Source organism: Zophobas morio, unplaced genomic scaffold, assembly GCF_036711695.1.
Source record: "Zophobas morio isolate AGI-343-1 ecotype UQ-CSIRO unplaced genomic scaffold, CSIRO_AGI_Zmor_V1 ptg000004l, whole genome shotgun sequence".
NCBI classification, from domain to species: domain Eukaryota; kingdom Metazoa; phylum Arthropoda; class Insecta; order Coleoptera; family Tenebrionidae; genus Zophobas; species Zophobas morio.
Window position 1 is genome coordinate 15,741,580 of NW_026972109.1, and position 20,640 is coordinate 15,762,219.

General features: G+C 33.9%; 1 protein-coding gene and 1 long non-coding RNA gene across 3 annotated transcripts in view; both read left to right on the forward strand.

Moving 5' to 3' along the window:
• Positions 1-20,640, forward strand: part of LOC135142997 (potassium voltage-gated channel subfamily H member 8) — an 89,824-nt gene that overhangs the window by 61,878 nt on the left and 7,306 nt on the right. For both annotated transcript variants that reach the window (XM_064074823.1, XM_064074831.1), the window contains exons 7-10: positions 12,094-12,251; positions 12,413-12,611; positions 17,424-17,606; positions 20,179-20,378. In XM_064074823.1, coding sequence (XP_063930893.1) covers positions 12,094-12,251; positions 12,413-12,611; positions 17,424-17,606; positions 20,179-20,378 — 740 coding nt within the window. The remainder of the gene's footprint in view (positions 1-12,093; positions 12,252-12,412; positions 12,612-17,423; positions 17,607-20,178; positions 20,379-20,640) is intronic.
• LOC135135297 (uncharacterized) lies at positions 9,130-10,635 on the forward strand. The gene is made up of 3 exons (XR_010281496.1): positions 9,130-9,466; positions 9,523-9,868; positions 9,959-10,635. It is a non-coding gene; the product is annotated as an uncharacterized LOC135135297 (long non-coding RNA).

The following is a 20,640-nucleotide window of genomic DNA, read 5'->3' on the forward strand; positions in this document are numbered from 1 at the left end:
AGGAGGCGTGAGTTGGATGGATGATTTCGAATGTAAGGTGAATGAACGTGAAAATGGGTTAGAAATACGTAACAAACTGACATATTTTAAGGGTTCTTTTCACGTTACTTTTACTTCGCTAATAACCACAACATAATCAAATTAGTGGCGTTACTGGTCATAATTAAAATTAAGACTCATTAAAATAATACTTTTAATGACCTGTATCAGCTGTAATTGACCCCCCGAGAGTTTGAATCCCGATTTAGAAAAAAAATTATCCAATAAAGGCTAAATGAATCTGTTTTGAAAATTTGCCTGGCAGAAAACTTTTTCGTGAGGAACAATGTAAATTATGAAATGTTGATCAACCATGAAAAAAAATTAAATGGATTTATTTGAGTGTTAGTTTTGGATTACGACTACATATTAAATATGGTCACAAAACATTACGTCGTATGTAATTTATTGGAAATATATTTATTTAGTGTTTTATTTCTTATTTTAATTTTTTATGTAAAGTGATGTAAATTTTGTATCAGTGTTTTGAAGACACACTTAAAAAAAAGGTATGTTTTTCAAACTCTAAAATAATTCCTCTTTTTTGAAATTCTTGCAAAATTATAATTCGTGAAATTTTAGTTTCAATCACTCGAGTTCCTAAAACAAACCAATAACCGTAATATCAACATCTTTGTTTTTTTTCACGTTTGGTGTTTCAAGTTTATAATACTTTTGAAATTCCAAAACGTGATGAAATTATATTTTTACTTCCTGAGCGTAAGCTGCTTGTCTATCTGTCTGTCTGTCTACCTGCCGTCTGTCCGAATTTTTATTAGACAGACAATCTCCGAAACTAATGGACCGATTGTTGTAAATTTTTTATGTACAGGGTGAGTATTATAATAACGGGACCCTGACCAAATTTCAGTGCAACACATATCTCATATGTAGGTAATTCTTTTTAGATATTATTTTTCTAAAATGTACAAACATAGTTACCTAGTAGTTAATTTTAACTTTCGCAATAATTCTATTTGTCAATTTTGAGCTCCGATAAATTTTTAGTCTTCGCGATAAGATGAGGGTTAAATACACGAACGATGAAGAGGTTGATATGATCTTGATTTTTGGAGAATGCGGAAAAATGCCGCTGCAGCAGCAAATCTCTACGAAAGAAGGTGTGCCGGCACAATAACACGTCGGTAAGCAGAGAGATAAGTGGCCTCGTGGTCCAGTGGTTAGGATACTTGGCCGGAGAGCGAGAGGCGTGGTGCCATCGAGGCACAACATTTTTCTCTGCTTACCTACAATTGTATCCCAATAGGCCACATCCATCCGACCAGATCTTTAGATGTTTAGAAAAAACGTTAAGAGAAAATTGGCCCAAAGGAAAAAGAAATAGAGCACTTACCGCTACTGGTGTCGAAAATGAAATTGTAATTGAAGCCGTAGACAATGACCCGTATGTGAGCCAAAGATTTATAGCACGACAGGTAGGAATATCTAATCTTCCGTTTCAAAAATTTTGAAAGCGAAAAGTTCCAAACTAACCATGTGACATTAGTACAAGGTCTGAAAGAAGAAGACTTTCCCAGAAGAATACAATTTTGCAATTTTATGCAACATCAACTAGAGTTGCACAACAATTTTTTATTCAAAGTTTTGTTCAGCGATGAAGCAAGATTTAGCAATAATGGGGTTGTTAAAATCGGCACAACTGTCACTATTACTCCCAAAATAACCCACACTGGATCAGAACAGCTCATTTTCAAAATATTTATTCCATAAATGTGTGGGCTGGTATTATTGCAAATTACGTAATTGGCCCATACTTCTTCGAAGGTAACTTCACAGGACACAGGTATCGACAATTTTTGGAAAATGATTTTCCGGGTTATTAGAAATGTTCCTCTCAACCTTCGATAAGAGCTGTTGTTTCAACAGTACGGAGCACCACCTCATTATCACAGAATCGTTGGGAACTATCTTGATGAGACGTTTGCAAATAAGTGGATTGGCAGAGGCAGTGTCAATGCATGGCTCCCTCGTAGTCCCGACTTAACACCTTTAGATTTCTTCCTCTGGGGGTTGTAAAAGAACAAGTTTACCAAAGTCCTATTCGTAATTGTGAAGATTTATAAACCAGAACTAGAAATTCATGTAGGTACTGCAATAACTTCTGAAACACCGCGTTCGATTGTCTTGCTTAAATCGCATCGAAATGTGTGTTGAGCAAGAAGGAAGGCATTTTGAACAGTACTTACGCTAGTTAAATTTATTTACTTGTTCAATTTATTTATTACATTTCTTTGAATTAATATGTTGGTGTTTTTTAAATATTTCATTTGTGAAATTTTGATTGACGTCTTTCAGAAAAAGTGACAACTAGTAAGGAGAGTACCTACGTTGTGTTGCATTGAAAATTAGTCACGGTCCCGTTATTATAATACTCACCCTGTATATTAGCAAAATCCTACAGTTGATAAAACGCTAATCAAAATTTCTATAAACATTCTCACCAACAATATGATGACGTCACCGGAAAAAACTTTACATCGATAAGTAAATACTAAGTAAGTGATCAAAAATTTTAATTTATAAGGGTTATCATAAAAATGTAAAATTCGCAAAATAAATCTTATAATCATTAGAAAAACTTTAATTTATTTGCCTTCAACCAATTTTTTGATATCACAATTTTTCGTTTTTCGTTTTCTTTATTTTTTCAATTTTTCAATTTCTCGTCTTCCAAATTTTTCAATTTTTCATTCTTCAATTTTTCGATTTACAATTTTTCAATTTTGAAATTTTCCTATACCGGGTGTCTGGAAAATGGGGGATTAACTCTTCAGTACGTTATATACGGGGTTTCGGGAGTCCCAAAACAATAATAAAAAAATTCTTTATGATGTAGATTAAGAAAAAAACGTAATTTTATAAAAGTAAAATTGGCAGCACTGCACACACCTCATGCATGAATACCTGCGGCTTACTTTCTGATTTCTTAATAACGATGCTGACTGACATCCACATTCGTTTTATATCAGGCAAACATTGTTGTCAAATGGAATTTTATCAAATTATTACAAAAACAACACAGTCATATCTTTGTGCATTCTAACTGAAATGGTAATTAAACATGGTCATGGGCGAGAAAAATATTAACTACTAGTTTTATTACTAGTTATTGTGATAATGAATGAGTGGTTAAACGTAGTAAAAGAAACAAATTTAAAATCATTATAACTCCACTAATATGTGAGAAGGATTTCTTTTACTATCTTTCCCAGACTCGCCAGTTGTTTGTTAAGAGCGTAGCGGTGAGTTGATCCGCCATTTTCCATACACCCGGTATTGCAATTTTCCATTTTCCGATTTTTCAATTTCCTAATATTTAATTTTTCAAATTTTCATTTCCTCGACTTGTCAAGTTGTTGATCTTTATTTTTCATTTTCCAGACTATTTAATTTTATTTTTCTCGATTTTATATCACAATTTTAATGTCTCTTATTGATCAATGTTTCTTTCGATTCTATAATTTTTCGTTTATTCAATTTCTCAAATTTTCAATCTGTGATTTTTTTATTTCTCGATTTTCCAATTTTTTAGTTTTTTAATTTCGCAATTTTTGGATTTCTGATTTTCCGATTTCTTTAAATTTACAATTTTTCATATTTTTCGTTTCTCCAATTTTTCAAGTTTTTGATTTCCAAATTTTAGATTTTTCGAAGTTTTCATTTTTACTTTTTCGTAATTTCATTTTTGATTTTTCAATTCTGCATTTTTTTCATTTTACTGATTCGAAAAGTTCAAAAATGGAAAAACAGAAAAATCGGAAAAAATCTAAAAGTTGAAAAACTGAAAAAACGAGAAATTCCAAAATCGAAAAAGTGGAAAATCGAAAAATTGCAAATCGAAGAACTGAAAAACTAAAAATCGAGAAGCTTAAAAATCGAAAAAAATTAATGAATGAAAAATTGGAAAGAAGAAAAAACGAATTATATCGAAAAATTGGAAAACCCAAAAATTGATAAATGGAAAAGTTACAGAATCGTCAAAATTGTAAAATTGAAAAACTGTAACATTGAAAGATAGAAAAATTGCAAATTTAAATGTCGAGAAATTGAAAAATGAAAAATCGAATAAATAAAAAAATTTTAAAATCCAATAATTGAAAACTAAAAAAATTTTAAAATCGTAAAATTGAAAATGTGAAGCATTTTTAAAATTATAATATGACATATTTAAAATGAAAGGTAGAAAACGGAAATAAATATACAATGCCGAAACACGAATTTATTCTGCTATTTTTCAATTACAACGTTCCTTTTAAATTTTTTTAAACAAGTTAGCCCAGTAGATTTAACGACATTTGGGTATGGATGTACGCAGATTTTGTTGATATTGTTTCTGTTACATTATACTTTAATTTATTCTTAAATTTCTCTCTAAATAAAACAGTTGCAGCCATGATGTATTATTTTTTCAATTTTATTCTATATTTACCTTGTAGTGATTTTTTCACATTCGAGTTTTTATTTTTCCTACTCATAATTTGTAACAATTTCCCAATGTTTTGCATTCATATCACAATGTTTACATTATTTCTTTTTAATAATAGTGGTAAAGTGCTATACAAAATACCTCGTGGAAAATTTGTTTTAAATAGACGAAAATCGTTTCTGCGAGAAACAATTGCTAGATCATTTCTGAATTAGTTTTTTTAAATCTAGTTCTCTTCTACAAACTCTCTTGCACCAAATAATATCTAATAGTAACAAGAATAAAAATAAAAATATAATACATTTTTTAATTTGGTTTAAACATACGTGTTTTCAGTTATTAATTTTCTGTTAATAACTTTCGTTGAAAAATAGTGTATGTTAACTTTGACCTTTGAGCTGAAGTTACAAAATCCGCACTATATTGTAAAAGTATCAAATGGAGTACTGTAAAATAGAGAGTTTCATTTAAAGGAAAAATGAGGAAAAAAAATCTCAGGAACATAGATACGTAAGAAAAAGGCGAAAAGAACATACGTCTCTTTTCCGGAAACCGTTTTTGTTACAATAAGATCCTTCTTAGAAAAATACTTTCCTCAAAGGAGTCAGCGGAACTTATTTAGAGAATAAAAAATTTATAGAATAAAAATCCGTATCAACACTGCCGAAGTGCCGACTTTCTTTTTCTTTAAATTAATTATTAATTAGCAATTATCCTTTAGAATTTATGTGTAGCTCTTGGCGATCACACCGCAGTAAAACCACCCGTTCTTTATCCCATAGAACAGTTCGTTTCGCTACTGTTTAACTCAAACAAGATTTGTTAACTCTCCCTGTCGTACGCACGACAGAAATAAACCAACAGGTAACAGGTATTTACCTCCGAAATTCAACGAATGTGGATGATAAGCCCTGGATTTCCTCGTTGTGGACAAGCCCTCGCAACGGCGATTTATCTCCAAAGCTAAATTACATTAACCTCAACCTACTCAAGAAACCCTGAACCGACAAATCATAAAAATCAAACCCTTTGATCCGTATTCATTGTACAGCACCGCCCTAAAATAACACCCAATGTTTGAACGTACAACCCAAACACGACACAACTCGATTAACGTCGACACGTCGCCGTGCCATGTCTTTGTGTATACAGCAGGTGCGACAAAACGATACGACCTGCCTTCCAGTTAATAATAACCTATTGAACCTGTACATGTAACCGCAACGTGTTGGTCTTGTAGCCCAGTTCAATCGATATTGCATAACATAGGCAATTAGGTGGAAAATTCTGCCAAATCAAACAAATATGCTAATTTCGTCAGCGATTTCGAGTGGCTTTGTTTGTTTGAAAGTTGAACATCTTAAAAATTTATGGGTTGTGGATTTGTTTTGGGTTTAAATTCGGCGCCCGATTGTTTTGTAGTGTTTCATGTCGGGTTATAATGTGATCGTTGTAAGGCGACTAGTAGGAAGTATAAAACTTGAGAAATTGAATTTTTGGGTCGAGGGGATCACCAAACTCGAAACATTCACGAAATTTAAAAAAAAAATTATAAAATGTCTTCATCGTGGAGTATGCGATATTTACTGCTTACATTTCATTTACTATCATAATAAAATCTGCAAAACTTCTATAAAATGAAGCGTAGGAATTGGAACAGTGGAGAGCAACAATGTGTACCTTCTCAAAGAAAAACTAAGTAGATTCTTATGGCTTAGCTGATATGATCACAGCATTGCAACCGTTTATTTGCGATGTACAACCCTGGTCGACATTCTATTAAAGCAAGAAAAATTCATTTAATAATTTTATGAAATGGCGCCATCAACTTTAAGCAAGAGAAGAATAAATAAATTTAAATGTTGACTGAGGTTAACCAATAAACCGCATCAGTAAGTGTACAACAAAGAGACCAAAATTCTAAAAAATTCACAATTAACAATTATCAATTAGCCGTATTTAGTCTTTGTCGGGTTAATTTTGCAAAATTCATTTTGTATTTATATCTTTAATTGTCAATTATTATACACAACACATTTTTTAAATTACTCAAGAATTCGTCAAACTGTTCCATTCACAAACACTACCTTTCTACTAAATTGGTCGAAAGTTTGGACAAACCTTCCCTCGCCCCTGAAGTACAGCCCAACAAATCCTGCTTGTTTGAAAAATTATAAAATTTGATTTTGGGCAGTTTTATTTTTTGTGATAAACTCTATGGAGTGAAAACACTATAGAAAGTACTAGTCACAGTCTAACAGAAAAAAGAAGGTTTCATCTTATTAAAAAAAAGACATTTGGGGCTCCCAGAACGTTTGCAAGATTTCAGAGCATTCAGTTTTGCAATTTCACAGTTAAATTCCCAAATGTCATATAATTTTGATTTTTTCCCCATTAATCTGGATATCTAGGGTAAAAACTGAACACGGATTTATAAACCAGAAGTAGTATCTTATTTTATAAAAGTTAAATAATATTATAACATCATCCTATGGTTAGACGGCAGACAGACAGATAGACGGAAACGGAAGATCTATTTTTCGTACTCTAGGTAGATGGTTAAGACATATTATCAAATAATTAAATGAATATCAAAAGAAAATTAAAGCAGGATATTTGAATTATTTATAAATGTAGAATATTTTTAATCAATAAATTAATTCTCATTCAAAAAATTAAAAAACAACTACAGATTTTGTCGTTTAAAATAATGGAGTCCTTCTCACTTTAATTTCCATCGGAAATAAAGACATTTTTGATTCAGGAGAATTTTCTCTGTGGTTGAAATAAATAAAAGGACAAATTACCATATTAGACACAGTCGTCTGAAACAAGACAAAAAGAAGTCGTCTTAATGAAGACGTCGATTATCGGCTGTCGCTCCGAACATTATAATCCATCAACCTCATTGGATCCACACGTTTCCAGGCAGAAGACCCTTCTGGGAAAATCTTTATAATCAGACTAAGAGCAACGTGATTGTTTGTCGGACAAATATTTGCCCTAGTATTTTTTTTGTTCATGAATTTATATCGGGGGAGGGGGGGATACCTTCAAAAGGCTAAGCAAACAATACCCTCATGAATAACGGAGGGTTAGTACAGAAAGGGTTTATGTTGGGATTTTTAATATGATGGAAGTTTTTCCTCAAACGTAATAATTCCGGATTTGAACGCAGGAAAACCAAACTGAAATTGACACGAACAGAAAAATCTTGTATCCAATTCCTGCAATTTATATCCGAGCTAAAACCATATTGTGTTCAATTGTAACGAAGAAATTCAATTTTATATCGAATTTGTCACGTGAAGAGCGATTTGGTGCCCCGACGAGGAAAAATGGTGGATGCGCCGGGCACTCATTAACATTTAAAAAAGCAATTTTGTTGGAGCCGAGAAGGGAAGTTTGTTAATGCAAACAATTTAGCTTAGATTGAATGGGAATAAAATTAAAACAAAAGGGAAGGTAGAGTGCGAATATGGACACGCATTAATTTTTTATATCGCGAACGATTGGATGGGGTTTGCGTAGCGCCACGCCGTCGGGTAATAAGGATCTAAGGTGTTATCTTTTGATTACGAACACTTCATGCATAATTTATAACATTAATAAGTTAACGCTTCGTGCGAAACAGAATAAAACATGTGAAAGACCGCTCATAGAAGAGAAGATATTATTGATTTTGTATGCGTGTACTCATAATCCGGATCATGAAAAAGGCATTAGTGGGGATTAAACAAAAAAAAATTAACGGATGTTCATTATTTATGAAAATGTTGGAAGTTTTAGTGATTAAATGCTTGTATTTGGACCACTTAAAAACCTGCATGTTGTTTGTGTTGAATCAGAAAATAATTTGACGATTTTTTCGAAATACATATCGATAATAATTTATACATACAAAAAATATACATATTTCACTGTTAATTTATTTCGCATGAATTGCTTACATTTTGTTTAATTTTTATAGTCAAAATGTTGGAACATAAGTTTGTTTTGTGTATGATAATCACTTGTTCAATCAAATAACTACCATCTTTCGAACAATAGCGACGAAACGTGTGAGTTTACGCATAATGTCGAAATTTAGTATTAGTTCCAGAACAACTGACTGATTTTCAAAGTGAAGATAATATTATGTTAAGTTTATAATTTATGTACGTACACATAGACAAGGAACTTAATAAAATTATCTGCTTAATCTTTTAGTAAAATCTAAACTTTAATAACGAGAAGAATTCCAATTTTTTATTTTTATCTGTTGTATTTTTTGCGCTCATTTTCGAATTCAAATTTACCATAGCAAAATATCTGGCATGAACTAAGTTTGAAAGCAAAATTTTGTCACACGCCATTAATCATTGAAGGTATTATACAGGGTGCCGCATCCAAGTCTGGATATAGGGAATTAACATGCGAATTGGTTTTTATTTTATAATATCTCCCCAGATCACTTTGAAGCTATTATTGAGTGATGCCTTTGTGGGGGTCGAAGAGGGCTATCGGCCAGTATTTTTTTCAAATCGTTGCATCGCGCTCATACACTGTAAAAAGGTTTTAAAAATCGTATTTTGAAATTCGCGCCCGATCCGATTTGTCGCGAAATGTTCCGTCGTACTGTCGAAGTTCGGCGATCGCGTCTTTCCAATAACCATGCAAAATCCAAATGTCAAAGCGAAATTAGAAATTATTCTCATCAGAAATCAACGAACAACTCAAACTGAATTATTTTATCCAGTGTGATGATTATTGTAGGACAAATTAAACGGAATAAATGCACAAATTGATCCATTCATTCGTCATAGTGCGCGACCCCGTCAAACGAGCCATTTCGAACTACACTCAGACCGTATCCAAAAAGCCCGAGGTGAAGACTTCGAGCAGCTGGTCTTCCTCAAAACCCCATCAAAGCCCATCGGCAGTATTGTGACATTTTCTGGGAGCCATCAAGCTAGGAATGTACTCGCGCTGCCTCACTCAGTAATCACTGAACGACTCAAATGGAATTATTTTATCTAATATGACGATTATTGTAGGTCAATTTAAACGGAATAAATGCACAAACCGCACAAAATATTTTATTAGGTTATGTTGCTGGTGCTGGTCGAGTCTTTATTACTAAAATCTCATTAAAATGCCATGTTCTACTGCGATTAGATGAAAAATCGAGGGCCCGCTTTTCTTATTGTGTGATGATAAGATTTACCATCATAACAGCTGGCGCTTTTGAAGAGGACCTTTTAATGACCCATTTAGATAACTACAAATAACAAAACGTAACAATTGTTGATGAATTAAGTAATGAAATATTGTACGAATCTGGAGAAGTATTGCACTATTTTCAAGAATTGCTCAAAAACACTGCTCTCAGCAGCTATACAAGTAAGTAAGCCGATCTTCAAAACTCCTACGCGTGTTGATCAGCATTTTAGTTGAAATCTAAAGACAATATTGCTGGATTGCTTGTTTCAGCGCTTCTCTGTTTGTATAGCTTGTCTGAATGCAGATGGTCGTGAAGAAATCTCCAAAGAAAAAATTTCTCAGGGGTTTAGATCTGGCGATTGCACAGACCAATGGGGCGGTGCAAACTTTCCATTCCAATATTGAGGAAAAATACTGGTTCAAATAAACAACATTTATGCGAGCTGTATGGCTGGAGATTTGGTCTTGGATGTAAAAGACCTGCTGCAGATGCCGCACCCTTCGAGTCCCAGGAAGTATTTGCTGAGCTAGCATATTATCCTACTTCTGAGCATTCAATCCGGATTCGATGAAAAAAGATGCAATGACATGATGTCCTAGAAACCCCAGTCATACACTGACAATTGCACGCCATTGATAACGAAGGTCATGGACCACGTGAGGGTTGTGTAATGCTCAAATTTGATCGTTCTGACGATTATAACTTCCCTTAAGACCAAATGAACGTCAGTAAAACAAATGTTCCTCAAAAACTCTCCATCAGCCTAGATTCTCTCAAGCGTTCCTTCGTAAAACTCTATATGTGAGAAGTGGTCCTCAGGCTTCAATTTTTTGTCATGATGCTTTTTGAAATTCTTCTATCTCATCTGTTTAAGATCCCTAGAAAACGTCGTGCCCACCTGATTTTATGTAATTTTTATCACCTTTGAAAATAAATGTAACTTTATTTTGCGAAATATTATTTTTATTTTTGTTGTTGTTAACACAATAAACAAATGAAACAGTAATACAAAAGTTTCTGAATCCCAAAACACATTCGTAATAGAGAAAAATACTTTAAAATGTTGATGAATCAATGTTCTACATTTCTCTCTCAAAAATTCCTTGTAACGAACATGCTTCCAGGTGGCAAAATTCCATCCTTGCTTAACGAATGTAAAATCAATTGACTTCCAATCTTTAGTGATTCCAAAAAAAAGGGTGAAATTTATCCAAATTACCTACTAATTAAATTAACCGTTGAAGAACATGCCGGCCCCCGCTTTTTCATCTAATCGCAGTAGAACATAGCATAACCTAATAAAATATTTTGTGCAGTTTGTGCATTTATTCCGTTTAAATTGACCTGCAATAAATCATCACACTGGATAAAATAATTCAGTTTGACTTGTTCGTTGATTTCTGATGAGAATAATTTCTAATTTCGTTTTGACATTTGGATTTTGCATGGTTATTGGAAAGACGCGATCGCCGAACTTCGACAGTACGATGGAACACTTCGCGACAATTCGGATCGGGCGCGAATTTCAAAATACGATTTTTAAAACCTTTTTACAGTGTATGAGCACGATGCAACGATTTGAAAAAAATACTGGCCGATAGCCCTCTTCGACCCCCACAAAGGCATCACTCAATAATAGCTTTAAAGTGATCTGGGGAGATATTATAAAATAAAAACCAATTGCCATGTTAATTCCCTATATCCAGACTTGGATGCGGCACCCTGTATAAGTTTATATAATTTTTACAACAACGATTTTGGGACAGTACAAGAGAAATCTAAATTTATAATAACACTTTATTTTTCATCTTCTGTGCTGTTATATTTGTTATATTTGTGACGGTCCGAACTAACTTAATTTCAATTTTGTACACTTTCTTTGCGCTTCATGTTAACTTATTCTGTAAATAATAGATATTTATTCCCCAGAACCTGAATTTTCTTTCCTTCAAGCGAACAGTAACTTCCTTCTAATTTTTACTGTTGTTTTGTCAAGTTGTCCTTTTTTGCCGATACCAACCCTCTGTTCAACTTTGCTCCGCCAAACATCTATAAAAGAAAGTTTACTCGCTGACCCAGAAAATTCTACTTTCGCTCGCTGTAATTTTTCTCTAACCGTTCACTTTTTCGTACAAAAGATTATTCATAAGCTGAAACCGCCGCACAAAGCCCACCAACAAGTCATACGCTATTAGTCTGCACGAAAAGTCTCGGCCCTCGGCAATTAGCCATTCCCTCACACTCTCACACTTTTTCTTCCGCTTGCTTAAGCACTCCGTTAAGGCGCGTCTCCTATTTCCTCGAAACTTCCCCCGTTCATCAAATATTACCAAAATTCAAAGTTGACAAGTCTGTGGTGATTGTGGTTTGCGAGAATAATTAAAGGTAACTATTTCTGTTTCAGATATTTTTTTAAATTTTCGAACAACATACGTCAATAGGAAAGGCGAGGTAGTGTCCAACTGGAGAGCAATATCACTCAACTACTTGAGGACTTGGTTCATCGTCGACATGCTTGCAGCACTGCCATTCGATTTACTTTATGCACTCTACGGTGAAGAGGTAATTTGTACAGACTTGTTTGCTTTTAATTTAATCCTTCCGTCATTGGAGATCCTCATAAAAAGCCTTATTGTCTCTCGAGAGCCGTGTTGACGGTCCTGATGAAATGATTTCCAGTTGAAAAAACACCTGCTAAATAGGAAATGTCTGTTCGCTTTCAGAAATCCAGTCCATTCCAGCCTCACCTTATAAAATTAACGCGATTACTTCGCTTGGCAAGACTTCTACAGAAGATGGACCGTTACTCTCAATACAGTGCCATGATCCTGACTCTACTGATGCTGTCGTTCACTTTGGTAGCCCATTGGCTAGCGTGTATATGGTATGTGATAGCAGAGAAAGAACTTGAAACTGAATTAGGTAAGTTAGATAATGTTTCGGCTGTATGAGTTTCAGACGAGTTTTCATTGTTCGTTTTCCTTCTTTTCATCGCATTTTTTATAATTCATCACAACTTTTCCACTTGTTTAGGCTCAAAGGGAAATTAATTAAGTTGGAAACTCGTGACTATAAAACAAACTTGTTGATTGCGGTCATTCATGTTCGCGGTTTTCAGACGAGAAAACGCTATTAGAAACCTTGCAAGTGACTAAACTGATGATGCCATAAAAGTTCTATCGTTTGATTTATTATTATTATTATTTGCAACAAATGTAAAATCACACGACCGTTGAAAATATTGATCCCTTGATCTTTGTGATATTTATTTACGCAGCTGCACCAAATTATTCTTAAAAATTTACTTTGTACAGGCAGATCCAGTAGATCGTTAAATTTAATTTATAATTTTAATTAAAGTTAAAAACAGGTATAAAGCTGTACAAGAAATAAGATCGCAGTGCCAAGAGTACACTGAAGGTGAGAACTCACGTAGTAGCTTACACATAATGCACATGAAAAACAGGAAATAGCATACTTATTAAGCAAACTTGTACTTAAGACAAGTTACTGTATTTTTTTACTTTTGAATTATGAATAAAATGCGTAGAATAAGCTAAAATTGGCAAAATAGAGTTGAAATTCGTGCAGTTCTTGTCAGGAATCCTGTATATTCAGACTATTAAGTAAAAAATTTAAGAAAAACCAATTACAAAAACGTCTTATCTTCTGGTATAGATATACCTCAATATTTGCAATAACAGAAAATATAAATTCACATTTATGCTCAGATATATGTAGTTGTACAGTAAAACACAAAGTCAAAGTTAAACAAATAAAAGTTGCTAGAAAACTAATAGGGATCTAAATTCGAAAAAATTTAAAAGAAAAAAAATCGTCTGCCGAGTTATGAAATATTCAATTTTTAAAATAAAAAATCAAAGCTTTGGCTTTTTCTATCGGAAATGCAAAAATCAAATTTAAAATTTAAATGCCTCCGATAACTGGACTAATAAAATAGAAAATCGTTTATATCACATCTGTTGCGACATTTCAATTTGAGTATGTTTATTATTTATTTAAATTTACATTTACGTTTAGATAACCATTAAAATAAAATTTGTACAGTGAATTATTTATTTTAAAACCACTTTTTAGCAATTGTAGTTTTATTAAATAAATCAGCTAACGCTTGGAAGTTAAACGGTTCGAATTTAATGTAATTTTGATTATTACCCAATTAAATCTACATGCATGTTACAGCGTATTCTCCAATAAATACTTTAGTAATTTCTCGTAACGATAAGTGCTTTAGTTTCAATATATTTTATTTATTTCACGGCTATTAAACGGATCGGATTTGAATTAGTAGAAAAAAATTACACAGGCTGCTTATAAAAGAAAAAACTGTAAACATGAATCGATTTTTTATTATTTATTATTTTTAAACATCTCTTATAAGCCGTTGTAAAAACTAAAATAACATTACAAACGATGTTACCAGTTTTCTAATTCGTAGTTGGTTTCGGTTACAGTTTAACATTAATTTGTTTAATAATAATTTAGTCGATAAAATATTACGTAGCCTACTGTAATAATTTTTCGTGTACGAAATACGTGTTCAATATAATAAAAATAAAGTTTTTGATCTCAAACACATTACGCTAACTAAAACCATAAAATTCGGTAGCGAATATCCACTTTCATTTTTAATGCGAGTATTCAGTACTCTAGATTTTAATGGGCCGTATGATTAAAAGTGAGCATTTGCTCGTACTCGTTGTTTTTGGAGCATATCCTTCGCTATATATGAATAAAACAGTGAGCAAACGGTTTTGCTCATACTTTGGTGTTGGAGCTTGAGCAAGTGCTCTAAATTTGAAGTATCTGCTTACACTTGAGCAAATGATATGAATAAAAGAGAGCGTTTACTTACATTATGGAGCACTTGCTCACAAATTGATGCGTCTGCTATAAAGGAGACGCAACTTCTGTTGGATGGAACAGTATTTCGGAAAATGGCAGACATGGTTGTTCTACGAAAAACTAAACATTATAAGGAGCGTAGGGAAACCAACATAGGTGACTATAAAACCTTGTACAGGTAAGCGTAGAACATTTGTCATTATAAGTATATTACGATTAATAGCAGGTATTGCAGATTTTCTGCAGAAAATGTTACTTGGTTAGCAGATTACTTTTTAAATGATTGTACTGAAACCAGGGAAGGTGTTTTGTCGCCAAAAATGAAAATGAAAATTTTTTTGAGGTGTTTGGCCAATTCCGGTTTTCAGTCAGGAATAGCAGAAGAGTTAGGCGTTCGTCAGTCGACAGTATCAAAAGTAGTTACATTTGTCACAACAAGGGTCACAGCAAAAGTTTCATCATGGATCAAATTTCCTCACACTAAACAAAATATTTTGCAGGCTTTAGAAGACTGGCAAAATGTCAATCACTTTCCGGGGGTCATTGGGGTCATTGATTGTACCCATATTAGAATTGAAAAACCAGGTCGTCATGGGGATGAATATATCAATAGAAAAGGATGGCCCAGTATCAATGTACAAGCGACTTGCAACGCCCAAGACGTCACCTTTATTAGAAGACGTTTCTTAATTAAAACAAACAAAAAGAGTTGAATATGCATTGTTAAATATCGTTTATTTGGTATAATACACATATTATCACTGTCAGTTTATTCCAGTCGTTCCATTTTCTTCAAAATATACTCTCTTTGCATCCTTGCGGTTTTTAGTTGCTCCAACAACACAAGTCTTTGTAGTTCCGTTGTGGTTAAACTGTGTGTTTCCTCAGTCTCGTAGTTGTAAAGTTTTGACTTCTTGGGCTCGGGAGAACGTCTACTCTTTTCACAGTTCTTTTCCTCTCTGTGTTTGGGCTCACATTGTTGTGCCCTTTTCGCCATACCTGCTACAGCAGGTTCTACAAAAAGTGTTATTTTATAGAATTATAGAGTTTATTATGTAAAAGGGTATATTATGTGTATTAAACACAGATGCGATAGGTACCTACCCGGAATTTTGTTGATTGTTGGATTATCATCTCCTTCAAGTATCTTATACAAGATCTTCTCCCACTCATGCAAAGTAATGCGTTTGTTTCCGGTCTTCTGTTTGTCGGTCTTCTTCTTGAGCCGCGATTTCATATTGTTAATTTTTTTCTTCAACTGTTGTTGGGTGATGCGAAGCCCTAAGTGGACTTCATACAATTCCACAACCTCCAGTAAGGATTTTTCTTTTTTTGCTTTTTCATTTGGTAACTGAGATTTTGATAGTAATTCAGGTCGTTTTTCGATTTCTCGGACTATAAATAATTGGGAATTTGCAGTTTTCCCAGCACCGGACCCCGGCGATTCACAGCCACTTGACGAACTCATCTGTACAATGCACTGATTATAACCGAACTAAATGAAAATCATGGATAGCGAATTGTGGTTTTTTAAATAATCTCTTCATGGTCGTCGTTCTTATAGGAAATAAGCTATCGATGGGTGTTTTTATGAAGATAACGAATATGAGCGTTTGCTCCAGAGTAAGAAGCAAATGCTCTTAAGTAAAAGGTTTAGTTTATTCATACTGATTGAAGTATGTGCTCATACTCGTACTTTTTACTCTAAGCATGTGCTCATACTTCGTACTCATGCTCACGAGCAACTGCTTCTTTTTATTCATACGGCCCAGTATTCTCCTCGCGCAAAATCTTCCGCAGCCCTAAAGTTAAAACTTTCCCGCAGAAAAGGTTTCTACAACTTAGAAAATAAAGGTCAATGCTTCGATTCGCCGAATGGTCATTTGAAACCTCAGTTGAATTATCCTTCCGATGCGTAGTGAGGACAGATTTGGGTCAGCCCAAGGGATAATTCCATCAAAACAAGTTAACAGTAAACAGAAAACATTAAATCTAAGTAAATGTAAATTAAACCCAAAGCAATATTAGTTCTGACACAAACTTCCTTCGACACACTGGTCTCGACAACTCTCTTTCTTCGGTTAACGTGTTCTTCCCAAAAAAACACAATTTTTGTAAATTTGTGTTTGCTTTGCTCGCGAGATAGGGAGAAAATAATGTTGTTTGTACTGCTATAAGACGCATTCAAAGTGATTCAATCTTGCTTTTAAAATACCTAATTGCGAAAGCGTTCGCATCCGTATACAGAGTATAATTTCAACGAAAACCTAATTTAGAATGAAGGAAGCCTCCCTCCGGTTCTAATCTTCACAAATTTCTAGCACTTACCGAGACGCCTTAGTATTTTAATCATTTTAGTTTTACTTAAGGAGTGGCGGTTCCGCCGCTTTCGAACTGAATAAATAAACTGTGATTTTCTTCGGTAAGGGTATAAATGGATTTGTTTGAATGAACGCTTAGTAAAACAGCGAAAAACGGAAAAGCAGAATAATACGTAAAGCGATCTAAGCGCAAGAATGGTTGTTACAAGAAATTTCAGGTTAATATGTTTTGTGAACCATCATACTTGCATTGTTATGATGCGTGGCTTTAGTAAAAGTTATGGAGATATGAGAGACTAAAACTACCTTTAGAAACTGGGAAAACAACAGGTTGGTTCTAGTAATGAAGATCCACCATGATTTATTTCCCAGTTTTGGCAATAAACCAAAAAAAAATTAACGTGCCGGTCATCAGATTTCACTCTATTTAATGTGAAAGGCGTAGAAACTTTTGTAAAAATAACAACACGAAGACACCTTTCAAAACAAAATAACTGTTGTAGTTCCTAAAGAGTTTATAAAGTAACTATTTTACATTTTTTTGAAGGTTGGATTCACACCCTCGCCGATCGCCTCAAGCTCCCTGACGTCGCTAACGTGTCGAAAACTGACGCCTACGTCACAGCCCTCTATTTCACCTGTTCGAGTCTGACCAGCGTCGGTTTCGGCAACGTCAGCGCCAACACCACCAGCGAAAAAATCTTCAGTATATGCGTCATGCTGATTGGTGGTAAGTGAAAATTGTCGCATTTAGATTTTCGATATAATTATTTAATTATTAATAACATTTGCCGGTATTTAAATACATTGTAAAGTCACAATAATGCCCATAGTTTCTGATATCCTTTGGGGATTTAAGTCATAAAACAAGGAAGTCACTTTTGAGTTACGATTTATCTACATAAAAATTGCAATTATTGTCTTTCCCGTTTAGAGACCGACTTGTTGCGCAGCATATTCTATCCATTTTCCCGGGTAAGTGGATCTTTAATAAAAAAAGCTGGCTTCCACATTTCTGAAACCGCCGTTAATGTTTCATAACCAAGAACAGATTATTTAAAATCAATAGTCTACTTACAGGATATTATCCAGATAGAAAATATTAGAGAAGTATAGTGAACTTATAGAGAATTTATTTTGTCAAACGGCAAAAAGATGCATTTTACTGGTATTGTTCTAACACTAAAAAGCCTCTTTATTATTATTAACTATTGTTGTTATTACTATTAATTATTGCGATCGGCAGAGGCCGCTGCTAATGGTAATGAATCTTTCTTTAAATAACCTAAAGCAATGACCTCTGGCACGAGTATCTGAGTTTATACGAAATATGTGACGAATTGGAGACGATTCATTGGACAGCGCTTGAAAGATCGTATGATATCTCCTCTCACACGTCTTTCTGTTAAGCTTGGAAGCTTCATTATGCCAATACCATATAGGAGTAGTATTTTTGCTGCTCTACATTGGACTAACTCCAACAGTAGAACATCGCGTTTTAAGACCGGTGACCAGATACTGTTTGTATTTTCTAAAATTGATCTTATGAAGGGTTTATATAATGTGGCAATTACTATTGAAGTAGGTGCCCCAAACAACAACAATTAGAGACGGAAATCTCTTGATTTCCTATTTATTATGGTAATTTTGGATTTTTTTACCTAGATAGAGTGTACGGCACACTCATCAAGTTTAAGCGGGACCATAGCTCTACTTTAAAAAGCTGAAGTTAGTGTTGTATTTTCAGTGCTAACATTATACAGTTTAACATCCTCTGCGTACATTGCAAAAGGCTAGAGTAGTGTATAATTTAGATCGGTCGTGTAGGCTGTAAGTAACAACGGACCTAAGACTGATTCTTGTGGAACCCCGCTCTACACCTCAAAATGCTGACTAAAAACGTCGTCTACTTTAACCCTAAACGTTCTATTTGAAAGGAATGCATCAATCCATTTTAAGAGATTTCCTCTTAAACCCAAATGTTGGAGTTTATGTAATAGTAATAAGCAACATTTGGGGACACGATCAAACGCCTTGGAAAAATCGAGATAAAGAACTTCGACTGTATTTTCAGCTTCGACTTTTGTTATCCAATCAAACAGGCAGGAAAAATGGTTACATTGAATTGATTTTCCTATAATTCGATCATAAACGATGGATTCCATAAGTTTCACGATAATCGAAGTAAGACTGATCTGTCTATATCTGGTAACATCGAACCTATCGCCTCTCTTGTCTGTTATCTATGGGCTATTGTCCATTCTGAAGGTAGGGACTTGAACAAATGATTGATCCATTAAAAAACTAATGGAATCACTAAGACCGTCAGTACAAGTTCTTAGAATTTAAGGACAAGAGAAGAGAATCCCTTTTATTATCTGTCACCAAAAAAAGCAGTTATATTGTGTGTGTTATAAATTCGGATAATCCCATTGAACGTTTAAAGAAGTTATATAACTTTTACAATGAGAACTGATTTAACCCGTTAAGGGTCTCTAAAAGCACCCTTGCACGTTTGTGTGTTTGATAAATAATAGATAAATCAAGCAGACCACGTTTACGATATAATTTCGTCGACGGCAAGCATCGTAAGGTAACACTTCGAACCGGGTAGTAGGGATATTTAATTTACCAGAAGACGTGTCGGATCCTAAACTAAAGATTAAACGAAGTTACAATATATCGTAAACTCAGACCACGTGATTTAATGCTTGCCAAGCTTGGCTTGAGAAACGTACAGTCACGTAATCAGTACTTAACAGAGATTCATAAGATCTACGCCAAAATAGTGCCGCCGCAGTGGGATGTGGACTATGCCGAGAAATATACTATGCCCAAGAGATTCAAGTATGCCAGTTGACAAACTGTGTAGCGTTCGTGTAAAAAATCCTTCAAATGATTCCTTTAAAGTAGAGTTAAGAAAAGAAAAATAAAACTCATTGACTAATTTTATTTATCATATATTTAGTTAATGAATATCTGAATTATGAGTTGAAATATCTCAGTTCTTTGGAAAGCAATTATTACGAATGTCACTTCTATGTTATTACAATTTCATATTTAATTGTAGTTTGCTTTGTGTAAAAATTCTTGCAGATTTAAAATCTAAACATTTAAAAAATTTCAAAAACCTGTCGTGAAATATCTATGAAAACTAATTATCCGTATAAAACTTCGCTTATAAACATAGCTTTTATACTTATTAAAAAAAGCGCAGATAATGATAAATACCGATGGTTAATTAGTAATTACGCACACTCTCTATACTGTGTTAATTGATCATTTTCACTGAATCTGAACAGCCCTAATGCACGCTGTCGTCTTTGGCAACGTAACTGCCATCATTCAAAGGATGTACTCGAGGAGGTCCCTTTACCAAACTAAGTGGCGGGATCTGAAGGACTTCTTTACCCTGCACCAAATTCCCAAGGAGCTTAAGCAAAGGATGCAAGATTACTTTCAAACTATCTGGTCGCTCAACCATGGCATCGATATACACGAGGTTAGTAATTTGTAAATTGGATGTTTTGGGAAAGCAAAAATGCGTAAAGTAATGGCTCATTAAAAGGAGGAATATAGTAGCAAAGCAAATATTTTTGTTGACGTTTAGATTTTTATGGTGGTTCGATTGTATCAATATTTATCGGCTGCGGGGAAACGCTCATTAGTCAGTCAATAAGGTTTGAATATTTTGTAATTTATACATTCTGCGATTTTGTGAAATTTAACGTGATTGCGATGTGGATTAAACATGAGGGAACAGG